At 55.6% G+C, this 23,696-nt stretch overlaps 1 protein-coding gene across 1 annotated transcript in view; it reads right to left on the minus strand.

Moving 5' to 3' along the window:
- Positions 1 to 7,170, minus strand: part of myrf (myelin regulatory factor) — a 54,883-nt gene extending 47,713 nt beyond the window's left edge. Inside the window, exon 1 of the mRNA XM_088935046.1 lies at positions 6,355 to 7,170. Coding sequence (XP_088791172.1) covers positions 6,355 to 6,400 — 46 coding nt within the window. The 5' untranslated portion in view covers positions 6,401 to 7,170. The remainder of the gene's footprint in view (positions 1 to 6,354) is intronic.
- Positions 7,171 to 23,696: the final 16,526 nt, after the last annotated feature.

Genomic DNA, 23,696 nt, shown 5'->3' on the forward strand with positions numbered 1-23,696 from the left:
ACTGACACTGACCCAAACCACTGACACTGACTCTACCACACTGACACTGACCCAAACCACTGATCCTACCACACTGACACTGACCCGAACCACTGACACTGACACTGACACTGACCCGACCCGCTGACACTGACCCTACCACACTGACACTGACCCGACCCGCTGACACTGACACTGACCCTACCACACTGACACTGACACTGACCCACTGACACTGACCCAAACCACTGATCCTACCACACTGACACTGACCCGACCCGCTGACACTGACACTGACCCTACCACACTGACACTGACACTGACCCACTGACACTGACCCAAACCACTGACCCTACCACACTGACACTGACCCACTGACACTGACCCAAACCACTGATCCTACCACACTGACACTGACCCGAACCACTGACACTGACACTGACCCTACCACACTGACACTGACTCTACCACACTGACACTGACACTGACCCAAACCACTGACACTGACTCTACCACACTGACACTGACCCAAACCACTGATCCTACCACACTAACACTGACCCGAACCACTGACACTGACACTGACACTGACCCGACCCGCTGACACTGACCCTACCACACTGACACTGACACTGACCCACTGACACTGACCCAAACCACTGATCCTACCACACTGACACTGACCCGAACCACTGACACTGACCCTACCACACTGACACTGACCCGAACCACTGACACTGACTCTACCACACTGACACTGACACTGACACTGACCCGACCCGCTGACACTGACACTGACCCTACCACACTGACACTGACACTGACCCGACCCGCTGACACTGACACTGACCCGAACCACTGACACTGACACTGACCCTACCACACTGACACTGACACTGACCCGACCCGCTGACACTGACACTGACCCACTGACACTGACCCAAACCACTGATCCTACCACACTGACACTGACCCTACCACACTGAGACTGACCCAAACCACTGATCCTACCACACTGACACTGACCCTACCACACTGACACTGACACTGACCCGACCCGCTGACACTGACACTGACCCTACCACACTGACACTGACCCACTGACACTGACCCAAACCACTGATCCTACCACACTGACACTGACCCGAACCACTGACACTGACACTGACCCTACCACACTGACACTGACACTGACCCGAACCACTGACACTGACCCGACCCGCTGACACTGACACTGACCCTACCACACTGACACTGACACTGACACTGACCCGACCCGCTGACACTGACACTGACCCTACCACACTGACACTGACACTGACCCACTGACACTGACCCAAACCACTGATCCTACCACACTGACACTGACCCGAACCACTGACACTGACACTGACCCGACCCGCTGACACTGACACTGACCCTACCACACTGACACTGACCCACTGACACTGACCCAAACCACTGATCCTACCACACTGACACTGACCCTACCACACTGACACTGACCCAAACCACTGATCCTACCACACTGACACTGACCCTACCACACTGACACTGACACTGACCCAACCCGCTGACACTGACCCGAACCACTGACACTGACCCTACCACACTGACACTGACACTGACCCACTGACACTGACCCAAACCACTGATCCTACCACACTGACACTGACCCTACCACACTGACACTGACACTGACCCGACCCGCTGACACTGACACTGACCCTACCACACTGACACTGACACTGACCCACTGACACTGACCCAAACCACTGATCCTACCACACTGACACTGACCCGAACCACTGACACTGACACTGACCCGACCCGCTGACACTGACCCTACCACACTGACACTGACCCACTGACACTGACCCAAACCACTGATCCTACCACACTGACACTGACCCTACCACACTGACACTGACCCAAACCACTGATCCTACCACACTGACACTGACCCTACCACACTGACACTGACACTGACACTGACCCAACCCGCTGACACTGACACTGACCCGAACTACTGACACTGACCCTACCACACTGACACTGACACTGACACTGACCCACTGACACTGACCCAAACCACTGATCCTACCACACTGACACTGACCCGAACCACTGACACTGACACTGACCCTACCACACTGACACTGACTCTACCACACTGACACTGACACTGACCCGAACCACTGACACTGACACTGACCCGACCTGCTGACACTGACACTGACCCTACCACACTGACACTGACACTGACACTGACCCAAACCACTGATCCTACCACACTGACACTGACCTGAACCACTGACACTGACCCTACCACACTGACACTGACTCTACCACACTGACACTGACACTGACCCGAACCACTGACACTGACTCTACCACACTGACACTGACACTGACACTGACCCGACCCGCTGACACTGACCCACTGACCCTACCACACTGAGACTGACACTGACCCACTGACACTGACCCTACCACACTGACACTGACACTGACAAATGACACTGACCCGAACCACTGACACTGACCCTACCACACTGACACTGACCCGAACCACTGACACTGACACTGACCCTACCACACTGTCACTGACACTGACACTGACCCGACCCGCTGACACTGACCCTACCACACTGAGACTGACACTGACCCACTGACACTGACCCAAACCACTGATCCTACCACACTGACACTGACCCTACCACACTGACACTGACCCAAACCACTGATCCTACCACACTGACACTGACCCGAACCACTGACACTGACCCTACCACACTGACACTGACCCACTGACACTGACCCTACCACACTGAGACTGACACTGACACTGACCCGACCCGCTGACACTGACACTGACCCTACCACACTGACACTGACCCACTGACACTGACCCACTGACACTGAGACTGACACTGACCCGAACCACTGACACTGACACTGACCTGACCTACTGACACTGACCCTACCACACTGACACGGACGCTGACCCGAACCACTGACACTGACCCTACCACACTGACACTGACCCGACCCACTGAGACTGACATTGACACACTGACACTGACCCGACCCACTGACACTACCACACTGACACTGACCCGACCCACTGACACTGAGACTGACACTGACCCTACCACACTGACACTGACCAGACCCACTAACTCAACCCACTGACACCGACACTGACCCGACCCACTGACACTGAGACTGACACTGACCCTACCACACTGACACTGACACTGACCCGACACACTGACACTGACCCACTGACACTGACCCGACCCACTGACACTGAGACTGACACTGACACTGACCCGACCCACTGACACTGACCCTACCGCACTGACACTGAGACTGACCCACTGACACTGACCCGACCCACTGACACTGAGACTGACACTGACCCTACCACACTGACACTGACACTGACCCGACCCACTGACACTGAGACTGACCTGACCCACTGACACTGACCCTACCACACTGACACTGACCCTACCGCACTGACAGTGCTGGGGTCAGTGCGGGGGTCAGTGCTGGGCTGGGGTCAGGGTCAGTATTGGGCTGGGGTCAGGGTCAGTGCTGGGGTCAGTCCTGGGGTCAGTGTCAGTGTTTGGCTGGGGTCAGGGTCAGTATCAGTGCTGGGGTCAGTGTCAGTGTTTGGCTGGGGTCAGTGCGGGGGTCAGTGTCGGGGTCAGTATCAGTGCTGGGGTCAGTGTCGGGGTCAGTGTCAGTGTTTGGCTGGGGTCAGTGCGGGGGTCAGGGTCAGTATCAGTGCTGGAGTCAGTGTCAGTGTCAGTGCTGGGGTGAGTATCAGTGCTGCGGTCAGTGTCAGTGCTGGGGTCAGTGTCAGGGTCAGTGTCAGTGTTTGGCTGGGGTCAGTCCGGGGGTCAGTGTCGGGGTCAGTATCAGTGCTGGGGTCAGTGTCAGTGTTTGGCTGGGGTCAGTCCAGGGGTCAGTGTCAGGGTCAGTATCAGTGCTGGGGTCAGTATCAGTGTTTGGCTGGGGACAGTGCTGGGGTCAGTATCAGTGCTGGGGTCAGTGTCAGTGTCAGTGCTGGGGTCAGTATCAGTGTCAGTGCTGGGGTCAGTGTCAGGGTCAGTGCTGGGGTCAGTGGCAGTGTTTGGCTGGGGTCAGTGCGGGGGTCAGTGTCAGGGTCAGTGCTGGGGTCAGTATCAGTGTTTGGCTGGGGTCAGTGCGGGGGTCAGTGTCAGTGCTGGGGTCAGTGTCAGTGTCAGGGTGAGTATCAGTGCTGGGGTCAGTGTCAGTGTCAGTGCGGGGGTCAGTGGCAGTGTTTGGCTGGGGTCAGTGCAGGGGTCAGTGTCGGGGTCAGTATCAGTGCTGGGGTCAGTGGCAGTGTTTGGCTGGGGTCAGAATGGGGGTCAGTGTCAGTGTCAGTGCTGGGGTCAGTATCAGTGCTCGGGTCAGTGTCGGGGTCAGTATCAGTGCTGGGGTCAGTGTCAGTGTCAGTGCTGGGGTCAGTATCAGTGCTGGGGTCAGTGTCAGGGTCAGTGCTGGGGTCAGTGGATAGTGTTTGGCTGGGGTCAGTGCAGGGGTCAGGGTCAGTATCAGTGCTGGAGTCAGTGTCAGTGTCAGTGCTGGGGTGAGTATCAGTGCTGGGGTCAGTGTCAGTGTCAGTGCTGGGGTCAGTATCAGTGCTGGGGTCAGGGTCAGTGTCAGTGCTGGGGTCAGTATCAGTGCTGGGGTCAGTGTCAGGGTCAGTGCTGGGGTCAGTATCAGTGCTGGGGTCAGTGTCAGGGTCAGTGCTGGGGTCAGTGGCAGTGTTTGGCTGGGGTCAGTGCAGGGGTCAGTGTCGGGGTCAGTATCAGTGCTGGGGTCAGTGGCAGTGTTTGGCTGGGGTCAGAATGGGGGTCAGTGTCAGTGTCAGTGCTGGGGTCAGTATCAGTGCTCGGGTCAGTGTCGGGGTCAGTATCAGTGCTGGGGTCAGTGTCAGTGTCAGTGCTGGGGTCAGTATCAGTGCTGGGGTCAGTGTCAGGGTCAGTGCTGGGGTCAGTGGCAGTGTTTGGCTGGGGTCAGTGCAGGGGTCAGGGTCAGTATCAGTGCTGGAGTCAGTGTCAGTGTCAGTGCTGGGGTGAGTATCAGTGCTGGGGTCAGTGTCAGTGTCAGTGCTGGGGTCAGTATCAGTGCTGGGGTCAGGGTCAGTGCTGGGGTCAGGGTCAGTGCTGGGGTCAGTGGCAGTGTTTGGCTGGGGTCAGGGTCAGTATCAGTGCTGGAGTCAGTGTCAGTGTCAGTGTCAGTGCTGGGGTGAGTATCAGTGCTGGGGTCAGTGGCAGTGTTTGGCTGGGGTCAGTGCGGGGGTCAGTGTCGGGGTCAGTGTTGAGCTGGGGTCAGGGTCAGTGCTGGGTCTAGGGGATGTGTACAGAACCTGCTGGACAGACTCCAGGAGCTGCAGATACACTTGCAGAACTTCTATCATCCTGATCCGCACATGAGCTGACCATCACATTCCTCACCCCCTCCTGCAGCAGGGGACACTACAGCGCTCGTCACCCAGGTATTCAAGCCCCCGACTCCGAGCTGCCCCCTGTCTGTGACAGAGCAGTACAGCAGTGTGGTCCAACTGCCCACACCAGCGTCCATCTTCTAAGTGTCAGTCTCTCCCAGTTTCTCTGTCTCCTAAAATCCTGGGTGACTCCGAATTCTCTCCATCTGACCTGCGAGGTTTCACGTTGACTTAAACCCCCTTCTCTCAGCTACAGGGCTCTGCATGACGCTTCAGCACCTGTCTGAACTGCTCCCACCTCACAGCCTTCGCTCAGCTGACCCTGGTCCTCTGTCTGTCCCCCCAGCTTGCGGACACTCTGGGGGTGACAGGGGCTTCTCGAGCTGTGCCCCAGAGCTGAAAGAGGCTCCTACCCTACCACCCTACCATGTCCGGACTCAGAAGGGCTGTCACTGAGCTGCCTCTGCTCTCCCCACGGCCCACAGAGCCCTGTCATTCTGCCTCCTCCTCTCATTGTCTGCTTCTTTTTTCTGACCGCAAAGGCGCTATACAAAATAAAATCAAGTTTTAACTGAAGTTCTGAGCGGCCACCTCCTCACAGTGCAGGGCGGAGCAGGAGGCCGAGCGTGTCTCACCAGCGCAGGGCCGCACACTCTCGCACCCGGGGCCACGCTAACCTCCCAGCATGGCTCGGCTTCCTGATGGAACCCCAGGGTTAGCCCGGAGAGAACGTGCGGACTCCGCACAGACAGAGCCCGGGCACGAGCGCTGGCCACCCTGTCGCTCAGGTGCAGCTCGAGACTGAGCGGACCCTGAAAACACGGGTCCAACAACAACAATAATAATAATAATAATAACAATAATAATAATAATAATAATAGCAGCACTACCTTCAAAGAATCGCTGTAAGGCTTCCGTTTCACCGACCACATCCATTCTAGCGGGTCCTCTTCGGAACCTCCATCCAGGTGTCTCTCCCAGCCGGACTCGGGTCTAGACCGGGCCCATGGCGGCCCGGAGGGGAGTGAAGCGGGTCCCTGTTTCTCTCTGCGGCGGCTGCTCGGCCGTCCTCTCCCTCAGTAGTCTCTTGCTCCACTCGCGGGCAGCCCGGCCGTCATCGCCCGGCTTCGCCCGCCCGCCGCCGGGCTGAGGACCTGCGCGCCTCCCCGGCTCTCCGCTGCGGGCTGGGCTCCGCTCTGCCCCGGGTCTCTGCCCCGGCTCTCCTCTGCGGGCTCCGCTCTGCCCCGAGTCTCTGCTCCGGGTCTCCGCTGCGGGCTGGGCTCCGCTCTGCCCCGGCTCTCCTCTGCTGGCTCCGCTCTGCCCCGAGTCTCTGCTCCGGGTCTCCGCTGCGGGCTGGGCTCCTCTCTGCCCCGGCTCTCCTCTGCGGGCTCCGCTCTGCCCCGGGTCTCCGCTGCGGGCTGGGCTCCTCTCTGCCCCGGGTCTCCGCTGCGGGCTGGGCTCCTCTCTGCCCCGGGTCTCCGCTGCGGGCTGGGCTCCGCTCTGCCCCGCTCGCTCGCTCGCTCACTCGCCCGCCCGCCCGCACAGGTAGCAGCTGAGCCGAGAAAGTGTTTCAGACCACCGACACACGGAAACTCGTCCGCCCTAGCGGGTCAGCATCGTCCGGAACCGAATCCGCTAGTTCACAGCTCTCCGCGGTGCAGCCCAGCGCGGTCCGGTCCGTGAATCCCAGCGAGGGCAGCAGCGCTGTGAGAGGAGGGGCGCTGCTCTGCGCTGCGCTGCGCTGCTCGGCTCCGCCCCGAGACCCGGCCCCTCTCCCCCAGGTGAGCGGCATCGACACGCCTCCGACACGAGCTGCTCCGCCCGTCCTCCCAGCCCCAGGACCGGCGCTCCTGCCCAAACCAACCGTTTTCAATACCTATCGTTTCTCCTCCCGCGGCCGCGGCCACAAGTTCACTGTCCCGGCGAGACCAATCAAGAGCGTCACGTTTCCTCCTCCTCGGTAAAACCGACACGATCAGCAGAAGTCCAGCAAGGGGAACTCTGGCCACAGACTGCAGACTGACCCGGCGCCAGGGTCACAGGAAGAGTGTGTCAGAAACAGCAGTGAGAGTGTGTCAGACACAGGAGCGACACTGTGTCAGTCAGACACAGGTGTGACAGTGTGTCAGATACAGGTGTGACAGTGTGTCAGACAGACACAGGAGTGACAGTGTGTCAGTCAGACACAGAAGTGACAGTGTGTCATACAGACAGGTGTGACAGTGTGTCAGACAGACACAGGTGTGACAGTGTGTCAGACAGACATACTGTAGGAGTGACAGTGTGTCAGACAGACACAGGTGTGACAGTGTGTCAGACAGACACAGGAGTGACAGTGTGACAGATACAGAAGTGACAGTGTGTCAGACAGACACAGGAGTGACAGTGTGTCAGACACAGGAGTGACAGTGTGACAGATACAGGTGTGACGGTGTGTCAGACAGACCCAGGTGTGACAGTGTGTCAGACACAGGTGTGACAGTGTGTCAGACAGACACAGGAGTGAGAGTGTGTCATACAGACAGGTGTGACAGTGTGTCAGACAGACACAGGTGTGACAGTGTGTCAGACAGACACACTGTAGGAGTGACAGTGTGTCAGACAGACACAGGTGTGACAGTGTGTCAGACAGACACAGGAGTGACAGTGTGACAGATACAGAAGTGACAGTGTGTCAGACAGACACAGGAGTGACAGTGTGTCAGACACAGGAGTGACAGTGTGACAGATACAGAAGTGACAGTGTGTCAGACAGACACAGGAGTGACAGTGTCAGACACAGGAGTGACAGCGTGTCATACAGACAGGTGTGACGGTGTGTCAGACAGATACAGCAGTGACAGTGTGTCAGTGTGACAGATACAGGAGTGACAGTGTGTCAGATAGACACAGGAGTGACAGTGTGACAGATACAGAAGTGACAGTGTGTCTGACAGACACAGGAGTGACAGTGTGACAGATACAGAAGTGACAGTGTGTCTGACAGACACAGGAGTGACAGTGTGTCAGACAGACAGAAGTGACAGTGTGTCAGACAGACACAGGAGTGACAGTGTGTCAGACAGACACAGGAGTGACAGCGTGTCATACAGACAGGTGTGACAGTGTGTCAGACAGACACAGGTGAGACAGTTTGTCAGACAGATACAGCAGTGACAGTGTCAGTGTGTGAGACACAGGAGTGACGGTGTGTCTGACAGACACAGGAGTGACAGTGTGTCAGACAGACAGAAGTGCTAGTGTGTCAGACACAGGTGTGACAGTGTGTCAGACAGTTGCGACGGTGTGTCAGACACAGGTGTGACAGTGTGTCAGACAGACACAGGAGTGACAGTTTGTCAGACAGACACAAGAGTGACAGTGTGTGAGACACAGGAGTGACAGTGTGTCAGACAGACACAGGAGTGACAGTGTGTCAGACACAGGAGTGACAGTGTGTCAGACACAGGTGTGAGAGTGTGTCAAATAGACACAGAAGTGTTGGTGTGTCAAACAGATACAGAAGTGACAGTGTGTCAGAAAGACACAAGTGTGACAGTGTGTCAGTCAGACACAGGAGTGACAGTGTGTCAGACAGACACAGGTGTGACAGTGTGTCAGATAGACACGGGTGTGACAGCGTGTCTGACAGAAAAAGGAGTGACGGTATGTCAGACAGACACGGGTGTGACAGTGTGTCTGACAGAAAAAGGAGTGACGGTATGTCAGACAGACACAGGTGTGACCGTGTGTCAGTCAGACACAGGAGTGACAGTGTGTGAGACACAGGTGTGACGGTTTGTCAGACAGACACAAGTGTGACAGTGTGTCAGTCACACACAAGTGTGACAGTGTGTCAGTCAGACACAGGTGTCAGAGTGTCTCAAACAGACACAGGAATGACAGTGTGTCATACAGACACAGGTGTCACAGTATGTCTGACAAGACACAGGAGTGACAGTGTGTCAGACAGACACAGGTGTGACTGTGTCAGACAGACATGAGTGACAGTGTGTCAGACAGACATGAGTGACAGTGTGTCAGATAGACACAGGAGTGACAGTGTGTCAGATAGACACAGGGGTGACAGTGTGTCAGACAGACACAGGGGTGACAGTGTATCAGACACAGGTGTGACAGTGTGTGAGACACAGGTGTGACGGTGTGTCAGACAGACACAGGTGTGACGGTTTGTCAGATAGACACAAGTGTGACAGTGTGTCAGTCAGACACAGGTGTCAGAGTGTCTCAAACAGACACAGGAATGACAGTGTGTCATACAGACACAGGTGTCACAGTGTGTCTGACAGACACAGGAGTGACAGTGTGTCAGACAGACACAGGTGTGACGGTGTGTCAGACAGACACAGGTGTGACAGTGTGTCAGACAGACACGGGTGTGACAGTGTGTCTGACAGAAAAAGGAGTGACGGTATGTCAGACAGACACGGGTGTGACAGTATGTCTGACAGAAAAAGGAGTGACAGTATGTCAGACAGACACAGGTGTGACAGTGTGTCAGTCAGACACAGGTGTCAGAGTGTCTCAAACAGACACAGGAATGACAGTGTGTCATACAGACACAGGTGTCACAGTGTGTCTGACAAGACACAGGAGTGACAGTGTGTCAGACAGACACAGGTGTGACAGTGTCAGTTAGACACAGGTGTGACGGTGTGTCAGACAGACACGAGTGACAGTGTGTCAGATAGACACAGGAGTGAAACTGTGTCAGTCAGACACAGGTGTGACAGTGTGTCAGTAAAACACAGGTGTGACAGTGTGTCAGACAGACACAGGTGTGACGGTGTGTCGGTGTGTGAGAAACAGGTGTGACGGTGTGTCGGTGTGTAAGACACAGGTGTGACAGTGTGTTAGACAGACAGGAGAGACAGTATGTCAGACAGACACAGGTGTGACGGTTTGTCAGACAGACACAGGAGTGACAGTGTGTCAGACACAGGTGTGACAGCGTGTCAGACAGACACAGGAGTGACAGTGTGTCAGTGTGTGAGACACAGGAGTGACAGTGTGTCAGATAGACACAGGGGTGACAGTGTGTCAGACACAGGTGTGACAGTGTGTGAGACACAGGTGTGACGGTGTGTCAGACAGACACAGGAGTGACAGTGTGTCAGATAGACACAGGAGTGACAGTGTGTCAGTCAGACACAGGAGTGACAGTGTGTCAGATAGACACAGGAGTGACAGTGTGTCAGTCAGACACAGGTGTGACAGTGTGTTAGACAGACAGGAGAGACAGTATGTCAGACAGACACAGGTGTGACGGTTTGTCAGACAGACACAGGAGTGACAGTGTGTCAGACACAGGTGTGACAGCGTGTCAGACACAGGTGTGACAGCGTGTCAGACAGACACAGGAGTGACAGTGTGTCAGTGTGTGAGACACAGGAGTGACAGTGTGTCAGACAGACACAGGGGTGACAGCGTATCAGACACAGGTGTGACAGTGTGTGAGACACAGGTGTGACGGTGTGTCAGACAGACACAGGAGTGACAGTGTGTCAGATAGACACAGGAGTGACAGTGTGTCAGTCAGACACAGGAGTGACAGTGTGTCAGATAGACACAGGAGTGACAGTGTGTCAGTCAGACACAGGAGTGACAGTGTGTCAGACAGACACAGGGGTGACAGCGTATCAGACACAGGTGTGACAGTGTGTGAGACACAGGTGTGACGGTGTGTCAGACAGACACAGGTGTGACGGTTTGTCAGATAGACACAAGTGTGACAGTGTGTCAGTCAGACACAGGTGTCAGAGTGTCTCAGACAGACACAGGAATGACAGTGTGTCATACAGACACAGGTGTCACAGTGTGTCAGACAATCACAGGAGTGACAGTGTGTCAGACGCAGGTGTGACAGCATGTCAGACAGACACAGGAGTGAAACTGTGTCAGTCAGACACAGGTGTGACAGTGTGTCAGTAAAACACAGGTGTGACAGTGTGTCAGACAGACAGGTGTGACGGTTTGTCAGACAGACACAGGAGTGACAGTGTGTCAGAAACAGGTTTGACACTGTGTCAGACAGACACAGGTGTGACAGCGTGTCTGACAGAAAAGGAGTGACAGTGTGTCAGTCAGACACAGGTGTCAGAGTGTCTCAAACAGACACAGGAATGACAGTGTGTCATACAGACACAGGTGTCACAGTGTGTCTGACAGACACAGGAGTGATGGTGTGTCAGACAGACACAGGTGTGACGGTGTGTCAGACAGACACAGGTGTGACAGTGTTTCAGTAAAACACAGGTGTGACAGTGTGTCAGACAGACACAGGTGTGACGGTGTGTCAGTGTGTGAGACACAGTGTGTTAGACAGACACAGTATGTCAGACAGACTCAGGTGTGACAGTGTGTCAGACAGACACAGGAGTGACAGCGTGTCATACAGACAGGTGTGACAGTGTGTCAGACAGACACAGGAGTGACAGTGTGTCAGTGTGTGAGACGCAGGTGTGACAGTGTGTCAGACAGACACAGGAGTGACAGCGTGTCATACAGACAGGTGTGACAGTGTGTCAGACAGATACAGGTGTGACGGTGTGTCAGTCAGACTCAGAAGTGACAGTGTGTCAGACACAGGTGTGACAGTGTGTCAGACAGACACAGGTGTGACAGCGTGTCAGATAGACACAGGTGTGACAGTGTGTCAGTCAGACACAGGAGTGACAGTGTGTCAGATAGACACAGGTGTGATGATGTGTCTGACAGACACAGGTGTGACGGTGTGTCAGACAGACACAGGAATGACAGTGTGTCATACAGACACAGGTGTCACAGTGTGTCTGACAGACATAGGAGTGACAGTGTCTCAGACAGACACAGATGTGATAGTGTGTCAGACACAGGTGTGACAATGTGTCAGACACGGTTGTGTCAGACAGACACAGGTGTCACAGTGTGTCAGACAGACATAGGAGTGACAGTGTGTCAGAGACACATAGGTGTGACTGTGTTTCAGACAGATACAGGTGTAACAGTGTGTCAGACACAGGTGTAACAGTGTGTCAAACAGACACAAGTGTGACGGTGTGTCAGACACTGGTGTGACAGTGTGTCAGACAGACACAGGTGTGATAGTGTGTCAAACAGACACAGGAGTGAGGGACAGTGTGTCACTGTCTCTGTATCATTGTATCATATCTCTGTGTTATTCTGTGCTGCTCATGCTGTCTGTGTCTCTGTGTCTCTGGTGCTCATGCTGTCTGTGTCTCTGTGCTGCTCCTGTTGTCTGTGTCTCTGTGTCTCTGGTGCTTATGCTATCTGTGTCTCAGTGTCTCTGGTTCTCATGCTGTCTGTGTCTCTGGTGCTCATGCTGTCTGTGTCTCTGTGTCGCTGTGCTGCTCCTGTTGTCTGTGTCTCTGTGTCTCTGTGCTGGTCATGCTGTCTGTGTCTCTGTGTCTCTGTGCTGGTCATGCTGTCTGTGTCTCTGGTGCTTATGCTATCTGTGTCTCAGTGTCTCTGGCTCTCATGCTGTCTCTGTGTCTCTAGTGCTCATGCTGTCTGTGTCTCTGTGTCTCTGTGCTGCTCATGCTGTCTGTGTGTCTGTGTCTCTGTGTCTCTGGTGCTCATGCTGTCTGTGTCTCTGTGTCTCTGTGCTGCTCATGCTGTCTGTGTGTCTCTGTGTCTCTGTCTCTCTGTCTCTCTGTCTCTCTGGCGCTCATGCTGTCTGTGTCTCTGTGTCTCTGTGCTGCTCATGCTGTCTGTGTGTCTGTGTCTCTGTGTCTCTGTGTCTCTGGTGCTCATGCTGTCTGTGTCTCTGTGCTGCTCATGCTGTCTGTGTGTCTGTGTCTCTGTGTCTCTGGTGCTCATGCTCTCTGTGTCTCTGTGTCTCTGTGCTGCTCATGCTGTCTGTGTCTCTGTGTCTCTGTGCTGCTCATGCTGTCTGTGTCTCTGTGCTGCTCATGCTGTCTGTGTGTCTGTGTCTCTGTGTCTCTGGTGCTCATGCTGTCTGTGTCTCTGTGTCTCTGTGCTGCTCATGCTGTCTGTGTGTCTGTGTCTCTGTGTCTCTGTGCTGCTCATGCTGTCTGTGTGTCTGTGTCTCTGTGTCTCTGGTGCTCATGCTGTCTGTGTCTCTGTGTCTCTGTGCTGCTCATGCTGTCTGTGTCTCTGTGTCTCTGTGCTGTTCATGCTGTCTGTGTCTCTGTGTCTCTGGTGCTCATGCTGTCTGTGTCTCTGTGTCTCTGTGCTGCTCATGCTGTCTGTGTGTCTGTGTGTCTGTGTCTCTGTGCTGCTCATGCTGTCTGTGTGTCTGTGTCTCTGTGTCTCTGGTGCTCATGCTGTCTGTGTCTCTGTGCTGCTCATGCTGTCTGTGTGTCTGTGTGTCTGTGTGTTTGTGTCTCTGTGTCTCTGTGTCTCTGGCGCTCATGCTGTCTGTGTCTCTGTGTCTCTGTGCTGCTCATGCTGTCTGTGTGTCTGTGTGTCTGTGTCTCTGTGTCTCTGTGTCTCTGTGTCTCTGGTGCTCATGCTGTCTGTGTCTCTGTGTCTCTGTGCTGCTCATGCTGTCTGTGTGTCTGTGTCTCTGTGTCTCTGGTGCTCATGCTCTCTGTGTCTCTGTGTCTCTGTGCTGCTCATGCTGTCTGTGTCTCTGTGCTGCTCATGCTGTCTGTGTCTCTGTGTCTCTGTGTCTCTGTGCTGCTCATGCTGTCTGTGTCTCTGTGCTGCTCATGCTGTCTGTGTCTCTGTGTCTCTGTGCTGCTCATGCTGTCTGTGTGTCTGTGTCTCTGTGTCTCTGGTGCTCATGCTGTCTGTGTCTCTGTGTCTCTGTGCTGCTCATGCTGTCTGTGTGTCTGTGTCTCTGTGTCTCTGTGCTGCTCATGCTGTCTGTGTGTCTGTGTCTCTGTGTCTCTGGTGCTCATGCTGTCTGTGTCTCTGTGTCTCTGTGCTGCTCATGCTGTCTGTGTCTCTGTGTCTCTGTGCTGTTCATGCTGTCTGTGTCTCTGTGTCTCTGGTGCTCATGCTGTCTGTGTCTCTGTGTCTCTGTGCTGCTCATGCTGTCTGTGTGTCTGTGTGTCTGTGTCTCTGTGTCTCTGGTGCTCATGCTGTCTGTGTCTCTGTGTCTCTGTGCTGCTCATGCTGTCTGTGTGTCTGTGTGTCTGTGTGTTTGTGTCTCTGTGTCTCTGTGTCTCTGTGTCTCTGTGTCTCTGGCGCTCATGCTGTCTGTGTCTCTGTGTCTCTGTGCTGCTCATGCTGTCTGTGTGTCTGTGTGTCTGTGTGTCTGTGTCTCTGTGTCTCTGGCGCTCATGCTGTCTGTGTCTCTGTGTCTCTGTGCTGCTCATGCTGTCTGTGTGTCTGTGTCTCTGTGTCTCTGGTGCTCATGCTGTCTGTGTCTCTGTGTCTCTGTGCTGCTCATGCTGTCTGTGTGTCTGTGTCTCTGTGTCTCTGTGTCTCTGTGCTGCTCATGCTGTCTGTGTCTCTGTGTCTCTGTGCTGCTCATGCTGTCTGTGTGTCTGTGTCTCTGTGTCTCTGGTGCTCATGCTGTCTGTGTGTCTGTGTCTCTGTGTCTCTGTGCTGCTCATGCTGTCTGTGTCTCTGTGTCTCTGTGCTGCTCATGCTGTCTGTGTGTCTGTGTCTCTGTGTCTCTGTGTCTCTGGCGCTCATGCTGTCTGTGTGTCTGTGAGCGGGCCCTGCTCAGACTGTACTCTCAGGTTTGCTGTGCAGGCAGGGGGAGGAGAGATTCTACCCCTGCCTTGTTCAGGGTGTGCGGAGACAATGGCAGTGTTTGTGCCCCACGGCTGCCCTGCCTCTCTGAGGCGTGCTGTTGTGTTTTCCCTCACAGCTGGAGTCTCGCTCTCTCTGGCCTCTGTTTGTGGGAACAACACCTCCCTTCTTCTGCACAGAGTGGGGATTGTTCCTCCCAGTGAACAGCTGCCTCTGCACGCCACTGGGCTGCTGCAGCTTCCAGGTCTGCTCACAGCGTCCACTGCCAGACAGGCCAGGTCTGCTCGGAGCGTCCACTGCCAGACAGGCCAGGTCTGCTCGGAGTGTCCACTGCCAGACAGGCCAGGTCTGCCCGGAGTGTCCACTGCCAGACAGGCCAGGTCTGCTCACAGGGTCCACTACCAGACAGGCCAGGTCTGCTCGGAGCGTCCACTGCCAGACAGGCCAGGTCTGCTCGGAGTGTCCACTGCCAGACAGGCCAGGTCTGCCCGGAGTGTCCACTGCCAGACAGGCCAGGTCTGCTCACAGCGTCCACTACCAGACAGGCCAGGTCTGCTCACAGCGTCCACTGCCAGACAGGCCAGGTCTGCCCAGAGTGTCCACTACCAGACAGGCCAGGTCTGCTCACAGCGTCCACTGCCAGACAGGCCAGGTCTGCTCACAGCGTCCACTGCCAGACAGGCCAGGTCTGCCCAGAGTGTCCACTACCAGACAGGCCAGGTCTGCTCACAGCGTCCACTGCCAGACAGGCCAGGTCTGCTCACACCGTCCACTGCCAGACAGGCCAGGTCTGCTCGGAGTGTCCACTGCCAGACAGGCCAGGTCTGCTCACAGCGTCCACTGACAGACAGGCCAGGTCTGCCCGGAGTGTCCACTACCAGACAGGCCAGGTCTGCTCACAGCGTCCACTGCCAGACAGGCCAGGTCTGCCCGGAGTGTCCACTGCCAGACAGGCCAGGTCTGCCCGGAGTGTCCACTACCAGACAGGCCAGGTCTGCTCACAGCGTCCACTGCCAGACAGGCCAGGTCTGCTCGGAGTGTCCACTACCAGACAGGCCAGGTCTGCTCACACCGTCCACTACCAGACAGGCCAGGTCTGCTCACAGCGTCCACTGCCAGACAGGCCAGGTCTGCTCGGAGTGTCCACTGCCAGACAGGCCAGGTCTGCTCACAGCGTCCACTACCAGACAGGCCAGGTCTGCTCACAGCATCCACTGCCAGACAGGCCAGGTCTGCCCGGAGTGTCCACTGCCAGACAGGCCAGGTCTGCTCACAGCGTCCACTGCCAGACAGGCCAGGTCTGCTCACAGCGTCCACTGCCAGACAGGCCAGGTCTGCCCGGAGTGTCCACTGCCAGACAGGCCAGGTCTGCTCACAGCGTCCACTGCCAGACAGGCCAGGTCTGCCCGGAGCGTCCACTGCCAGACAGGCCAGGTCTGCTCGGAGCGTCCACTGCCAGACAGGCCAGGTCTGCCCGGAGTGTCCACTACCAGACAGGCCAGGTCTGCCCGGAGTGTCCACTACCAGACAGGCCAGGTCTGCTCACAGCGTCCACTGCCAGACAGGCCAGGTCTGCTCACAGCGTCCACTGCCAGACAGGCCAGGTCTGCCCGGAGTGTCCACTGCCAGACAGGCCAGGTCTGCTCACAGCGTCCACTGCCAGACAGGCCAGGTCTGCTCACAGCGTCCACTGCCAGACAGGCCAGGTCTGCCCGGAGTGTCCACTGCCAGACAGGCCAGGTCTGCTCACAGCGTCCACTGCCAGACAGGCCAGGTCTGCCCGGAGCGTCCACTGCCAGACAGGCCAGGTCTGCTCGGAGCGTCCACTGCCAGACAGGCCAGGTCTGCCCGGAGTGTCCACTACCAGACAGGCCAGGTCTGCCCGGAGTGTCCACTACCAGACAGGCCAGGTCTGCTCACAGCGTCCACTGCCAGACAGGCCAGGTCTGCTCACAGCGTCCACTGCCAGACAGGCCAGGTCTGCTCACAGCGTCCACTGCCAGACAGGCCAGGTCTGCCCGGAGTGTCCACTGCCAGACAGGCCAGGTCTGCTCACAGCGTCCACTACCAGACAGGCCAGGTCTGCTCACAGCGTCCACTGCCAGACAGGCCAGGTCTGCTCACAGCGTCCACTGCCAGACAGGCCAGGTCTGCTCACAGCGTCCACTACCAGACAGGCCAGGTCTGCTCACAGCGTCCACTGCCAGACAGGCCAGGTCTGCTCACAGCGTCCACTGCCAGACAGGCCAGGTCTGCCCGGAGTGTCCACTGCCAGACAGGCCAGGTCTGCTCACAGCGTCCACTGCCAGACAGGCCAGGTCTGCTTACAGCGTCCACTACCAGACAGGCCAGGTCTCCTCAGAGTGTCCACTACCAGACAGGCCAGGTCTGCTCACAGCGTCCACTGCCAGACAGGCCAGGTCTGCTCACAGCGTCCACTACCAGACAGGCCAGGTCTCCTCAGAGTGTCCACTACCAGACAGGCCAGGTCTGCTCACAGCGTCCACTGCCAGACAGGCCAGGTCTGCCCGGAGTGTCCACTACCAGACAGGCCAGGTCTGCTCGGAGTGTCCACTACCAGGCAGGTCAGGTCTGCTCACAGCGTCCACTACCAGACAGGCCAGGTCTGCTCAGAGCGTCCACTACCAGACTGGCCAGGTCTGCCCGGAGTGTCCACTGCCAGACAGGCCAGGTCTGCCCGGAGTGTCCACTACCAGACAGGCCAGGTCTGCCCGGAGTGTCCACTACCAGACAGGCCAGGTATGCTCACAGCGTCCACTACCAGACAGGCCAGGTCTGCTCACAGCGTCCACTACCAGACATGCCAGGTCTGCTCAGAGTGTCCACTACCAGACAGGCCAGGTCTGCCCGGTGTGTCCACTACCAGACAGGCCAGGTCTGCTCACAGCGTCCACTACCAGACAGACCAGGTCTGCTCACAGCGTCCACTACCAGACAGGCCAGGTCTGCTCACAGTGTCCACTACCAGACAGGCCAGGTCTGCTCACAGCATCCACTACCAGACAGGCCAGGTCTGCTCAGAGTGTCCACTACCAGACAGGTCAGTATGTCCAGTCCAGGTCTGCTCACAGTGTCCACTACCAGACAGGTCAGGTCTGCTCGGAGTGTCCACTACCAGACAGGTCAGTACATCCAGTCCAGGTCTGCTCAGCGTGTCCACTACCAGACAGGTCAGCATATCCAGTCCAGGTCTGGTCAGTGTGTCCAGTGCAGGTCTGGTCAGTGTGTAAACTGCAGGTCAGGTCAGCATGTCCAGTCAGAACTTTTTGACCATTTGTTCAATAAAGATAGGACAATGTAAAATGTTGTGTGTTGTTTAAATAATCATTTAATCATTTATTATGATTATGAAAAAAGATCAGATCACATTTTCAGAGCCATTCATGCAGAAATCCAGGTAATTCCTAATGGTTCACAAACGTTTTCTCACAACTGCTCACAGCGTATGTGTATACGTATGTGTGTGTAAATCTGGAGGTGTGTACTTACTTTCACACACACAGATACTCTCTCACACAGCTACTCTCACACACACACAGATACTCTCTTACACAGCTACTCTCACACACACACACACAGATACTCTCTCACAGATACACACACCGATATTCTCTCACATACAGACAGATACTCTCTCACACACACACACACACACACAGATACTCACACACACACAGATACTTACACAAACACACTCTCACAGATACACACACACAAACACTCTCACACACACAGATACTCTCACACACTGTGCTGATACCCCTGCCCCCTTCTGCCCACAGGTGGCTTCTATCCATGAGCTGACAGCCTGCTGGATTCCTGCTGCATTCCTGGGAACAGCAGGCAGCGTGTGGGGGTGTGTATGATGGTGTGTATATGTGTGTATGGGGGTGTGTATGAGGGTGTGTATATGTGTATATGGGGGTGTATATGTGTGTATGATGGTGTGTGTATAAGGGTGTGTGTGTGGGTGTGTATATGTGTGTATGATGGCGTGTGTATGAGGGTGTGTATATGTGTGTATGGGGGTGTGTATATGTGTGTATATGTGTGCATGATGGCTTGTGTATGGGGGTGTGTATAGACGTGTATGATGGTGTGTGTATGGGGGTGTGTATGTGTGTATGGGGGTGTGTATGTGTATGATGGTGTGTGTATGGGGGTGTGTATGTGTGTATAATGGTGTGTGTATAGGGGTGTGTATGTGTATGATGGTGTGTGTATGGGGTTGTGTGTATGGGGGTGTGTATGAGGGTATGTATATATGTGTGAATGATGGTGTGTGTATATGTGTGAATGATGGTGTGTGTATATGTGTGTGTATGATGGTGTGTGTATGGAGGTGTGTATATGTGTGTGTATGAGGGTGTGTGTATATGGGGGTGTGTATATGTGTGTGAATGATGGTGTGTGTATGGCGGTGTGTATAGGGGTGTATATGTGTGTGTATGATGGCGTGTGTATGGAGGTGTGTGTATGAGGGTGTGTATATGTATGTATGATGGCGTGTGTATGGAGGTGTGTGTATGATGGTGTGTGTATGGGGGTATGTATGTGTGTGTGTACAGTATGTGTGTGTATGGGGGTGTGTATGAGGCTGTGTGTATACGTGTGTGTGTAAATCTGGAGGTGTGTACTTATATGTGTGTGTATGTGTTTATGAGGGGGTGTGTATACTGTATGTGTGTATAAGGGTGTCTCTATATGTGTGTTTGGGGATGTGTATGTGTGTGTGTATGATGGCGTGTGCACATGTGTGTATGAGGGTGCATGTATCAGCTCTCACCCTCAGCAGCAGGAGTGACACACAGAGGAGCCCAGCTCTCACTCTCAGCAGCAGGAGTGACACACACACACACAAAGGATCCCAGCTCTCACTCTCAGCAGGAGTGACACACACACACACAGAGGAGCCCAGCGCTCACTCTCAGCAGCAGGAGTGACACACCCAGAGGAGCTCAGCTCTCACTCTTAGCAGGAGTGACACACACCCAGAGGAGCTCTGTTCTCACTCTTAGCAGCAGGAGTGACACACACCCAGAGGAGCTCAGCTCTCACTCTCAGCAGCAGGAGTGACACACACACAGAGGAGCTCAGCTCTCACTCTCAGCAGCAGGAGTGACACACACACAGAGAAGCCCAGCTCTCACTCTCAGCAGCAGGAGTGACACACACAGAGGAGCCCAGCTCTCACTCTCAGCAGCAGGAGTGACACACACACACAGAGAGAAGCTCAGCTCTCACACTCAGCAGCAGGAGTGACACACACAGAGGAGCCCAGCTCTCACTCTCAGCAGCAGGAGTGACACACACACACACACAGAGAAGCTCAGCTCTCACTCTCAGCAGCAGGAGTGACACATACACAGAGGAGCTCAGCTCTCACTCTCAGCAGCAGGAGTGACACACACAGAGGAGCCCAGCTCTCACTGTCAGCTGCAGGAGTGACACACAGAGAGGAGCTCAGCTCTCACTCTCAGCAGCAGGAGTGACACACACACACAGAGAGAAGCCCAGCTCTCACTCTCCGCAGCAGGAGTGACACACACACACAGAGGAGCCCAGCTCTCACTCTCAGCTGCAGGAGTGACACACAGAGAGGAGCTCAGCTCTCACTCTCAGCAGCAGGAGTGACATACACACACACACAGAGGAGCCCAGCTCTCACTCTCAGCACCAGGAGTGACACACACAGAGAAGCCCAGCTCTCACTCTCAGCTGCAGGAGTGACACACAGAGAGAAGCCCAGCTCTCACTCTCAGCACCAGGAGTGACACACACAGAGAAGCCCAGCTCTCACTCTCAGCTGCAGGAGTGACACACAGAGAGAAGCTCAGCTCTCACTCTCAGCAGCAGGAGTGACATACACACACACACAGAGGAGCCCAGCTCTCACTCTCAGCAGCAGGAGTGACACACACAGAGGAGCTCAGCTCTCACTCTCAGCAGCAGGAGTGACACACACCCAGAGGAGCTCTGCTCTCACTCTCAGTAGCAGGAGTGACACACACACACACAGAGAGAAGCTCAGCTCTCACTCTCAGCAGCAGGAGTGACACACACAGAGGAGCCCAGCTCTCACTCTCAGCTGCAGGAGTGAGACAGAGAGAAGCTCAGCTCTCACTCTCAGCTGCAGGAGTGAGACAGAGAGGAGCTCAGTTCTCACTCTCAGCAGGAGTGACACACACAGAGGAGCTCTGCTCTCACTCTCAGCAGCAGGAGTGACACACACACAGAGGAGCCCAGCTCTCACTCTCAGCAGCAGGAGTGACACACACACACACACACACAGAGGAGCCCAGCTCTCACTCTCAGCAGCAGGAGTGACACACAGAGAGAAGCTCAGCTCTCACTCTCCGCAGCAGGAGTGACACACACACACAGAGGAGCCCAGCTCTCACTCTCAGCTGCAGGAGTGACACACAGAGAGAAGCTCAGCTCTCACTCTCAGCAGCAGGAGTGACATATACACACACACACAGAGGAGCCCAGCTCTCACTCTCAGCACCAGGAGTGACACACACAGAGAAGCCCAGCTCTCACTCTCAGCTGCAGGAGTGACACACAGAGAGAAGCCCAGCTCTCACTCTCAGCACCAGGAGTGACACACACAGAGAAGCCCAGCTCTCACTCTCAGCTGCAGGAGTGACACACAGAGAGAAGCTCAGCTCTCACTCTCAGCAGCAGGAGTGACACACACACAGAGGAGCCCAGCTCTCACTCTCAGCAGCAGGAGTGACACACACAGAGGAGCTCAGCTCTCACTCTCAGCAGGAGTGACACACACACAGAGGAGCCCAGCTCTCAGCAGCAGGAGTGACACACACCCAGAGGAGCTCTGCTCTCACTCTCAGCAGCAGGAGTGACACACACACAGAGGAGCCCAGCACTCACTCTCAGCAGCAGGAGTGACACACAGAGAGAAGCTCAGCGCTCACTCTCAGCAGCAGGAGTGACACACACACACACACACAGAGGAGACCAGCACTCACTCTCTGCAGCAGGAGTGACACACAGAGAGAAGCTCAGCTCTCACTCTCAGCAGCAGGAGTGACACACACACACACACAGAGGAGCCCAGCTCTCACTCTCAGCTGCAGGAGTGACACACAGAGAGAAGCTCAGCTCTCACTCTCAGCAGCAGGAGTGACACACACAGAGGAGCCCAGCGCTCACTCTCAGCAGCAGGAGTGACCACACACACACACACACACACACACACACACACAGAGAAGCTCAGCTCTCACCCTCAGCAGCAGGAGTGACACACACACACACAGAGGAGCCCAGCTCTCACTCTCAGCAGGAGTGACACACACACACAGAGGAGCCCAGCTCTCACTCTCAGCAGCAGGAGTGACACACACACAGAGGAGCTCAGCTCTCATTCTCAGCAGCAGGAGTGACACACACACAGAGAAGCCCAGCTCTCACTCTCAGCAGCAGGAGTGACACACACAGAGGAGCCCAGCTCTCACTCTCAGCAGCAGGAGTGAGACAGAGAGAAGCTCAGCTCTCACTCTCAGCTGCAGGACTGAGACAGAGAGGAGCTCAGCTCTCACTCTCAGCAGGAGTGACACACACACACAGAGGAGCCCAGCTCTCACTCTCAGCAGCAGGAGTGACACACCCAGAGGAGCTCAGCTCTCACTCTCAGCAGGAGTGACACACACAGAGGAGCTCTGCTCTCACTCTCAGCAGCAGGAGTGACACACACACAGAGGAGCCCAGCTCTCACTCTCAGCAGCAGGAGTGACACACACACACACAGAGGAGCCCAGCACACTCTCAGCAGCAGGAGTGACACACACACAGAGGAGCCCAGCTCTCACTCTCAGCTGCAGGAGTGACACACAGAGAGAAGCTCAGCTCTCACTCTCAGCAGCAGGAGTGACACACACACACACACACACACACACCCACACACAGAGGAGCCCGGCTCTCACTCTCAGCTGCAGGAGTGACACACAGAGAGAAGCTCAGCTCTCACTCTCAGCAGGAGTGACACACACACAGAGGAGCTCTGCTCTCACTCTCAGCAGCAGGAGTGACACACACAGAGGAGCTCAGCTCTCACTCTCAGCAGGAGTGACACACACCCAGAGGAGCTCTGCTCTCAATCTCAGCAGCAGGAGTGACACACACAGAGGAGCTCAGCTCTCACTCTCAGCAGCAGGAGTGACACACACACAGAGGAGCCCAGCTCTCACTCTCAGCAGCAGGAGTGACACACACACACACACACACACACAGAGGAGCCCAGCACACTCTCAGCAGCAGGAGTGACACACAAACAGAGGAGCCAAGCTCTCACTCTCAGCTGCAGGAGTGACACACAGAGAGAAGCTCAGCTCTCACTCTCAGCAGCAGGAGTGACACACACACACACACAGAGGATCTCAGCTCTCACTCTCAGCAGGAGTGACACACACACAGAGGAGCTCTGCTCTCACTCTCAGCAGCAGGAGTGACACACACCCAGAGGAGCCCAGCTCTCACCCTCAGCAGCAGGAGTGATATGAACATACAGGAGTGCCCAGGCTCA

The sequence above is a fragment of the Atractosteus spatula genome, chromosome 16 (assembly GCF_055471065.1).
Source record: "Atractosteus spatula isolate fAtrSpa1 chromosome 16, fAtrSpa1.hap1, whole genome shotgun sequence".
In the NCBI taxonomy this organism is placed as follows: Eukaryota; Metazoa; Chordata; class Actinopteri; order Semionotiformes; family Lepisosteidae; genus Atractosteus; species Atractosteus spatula.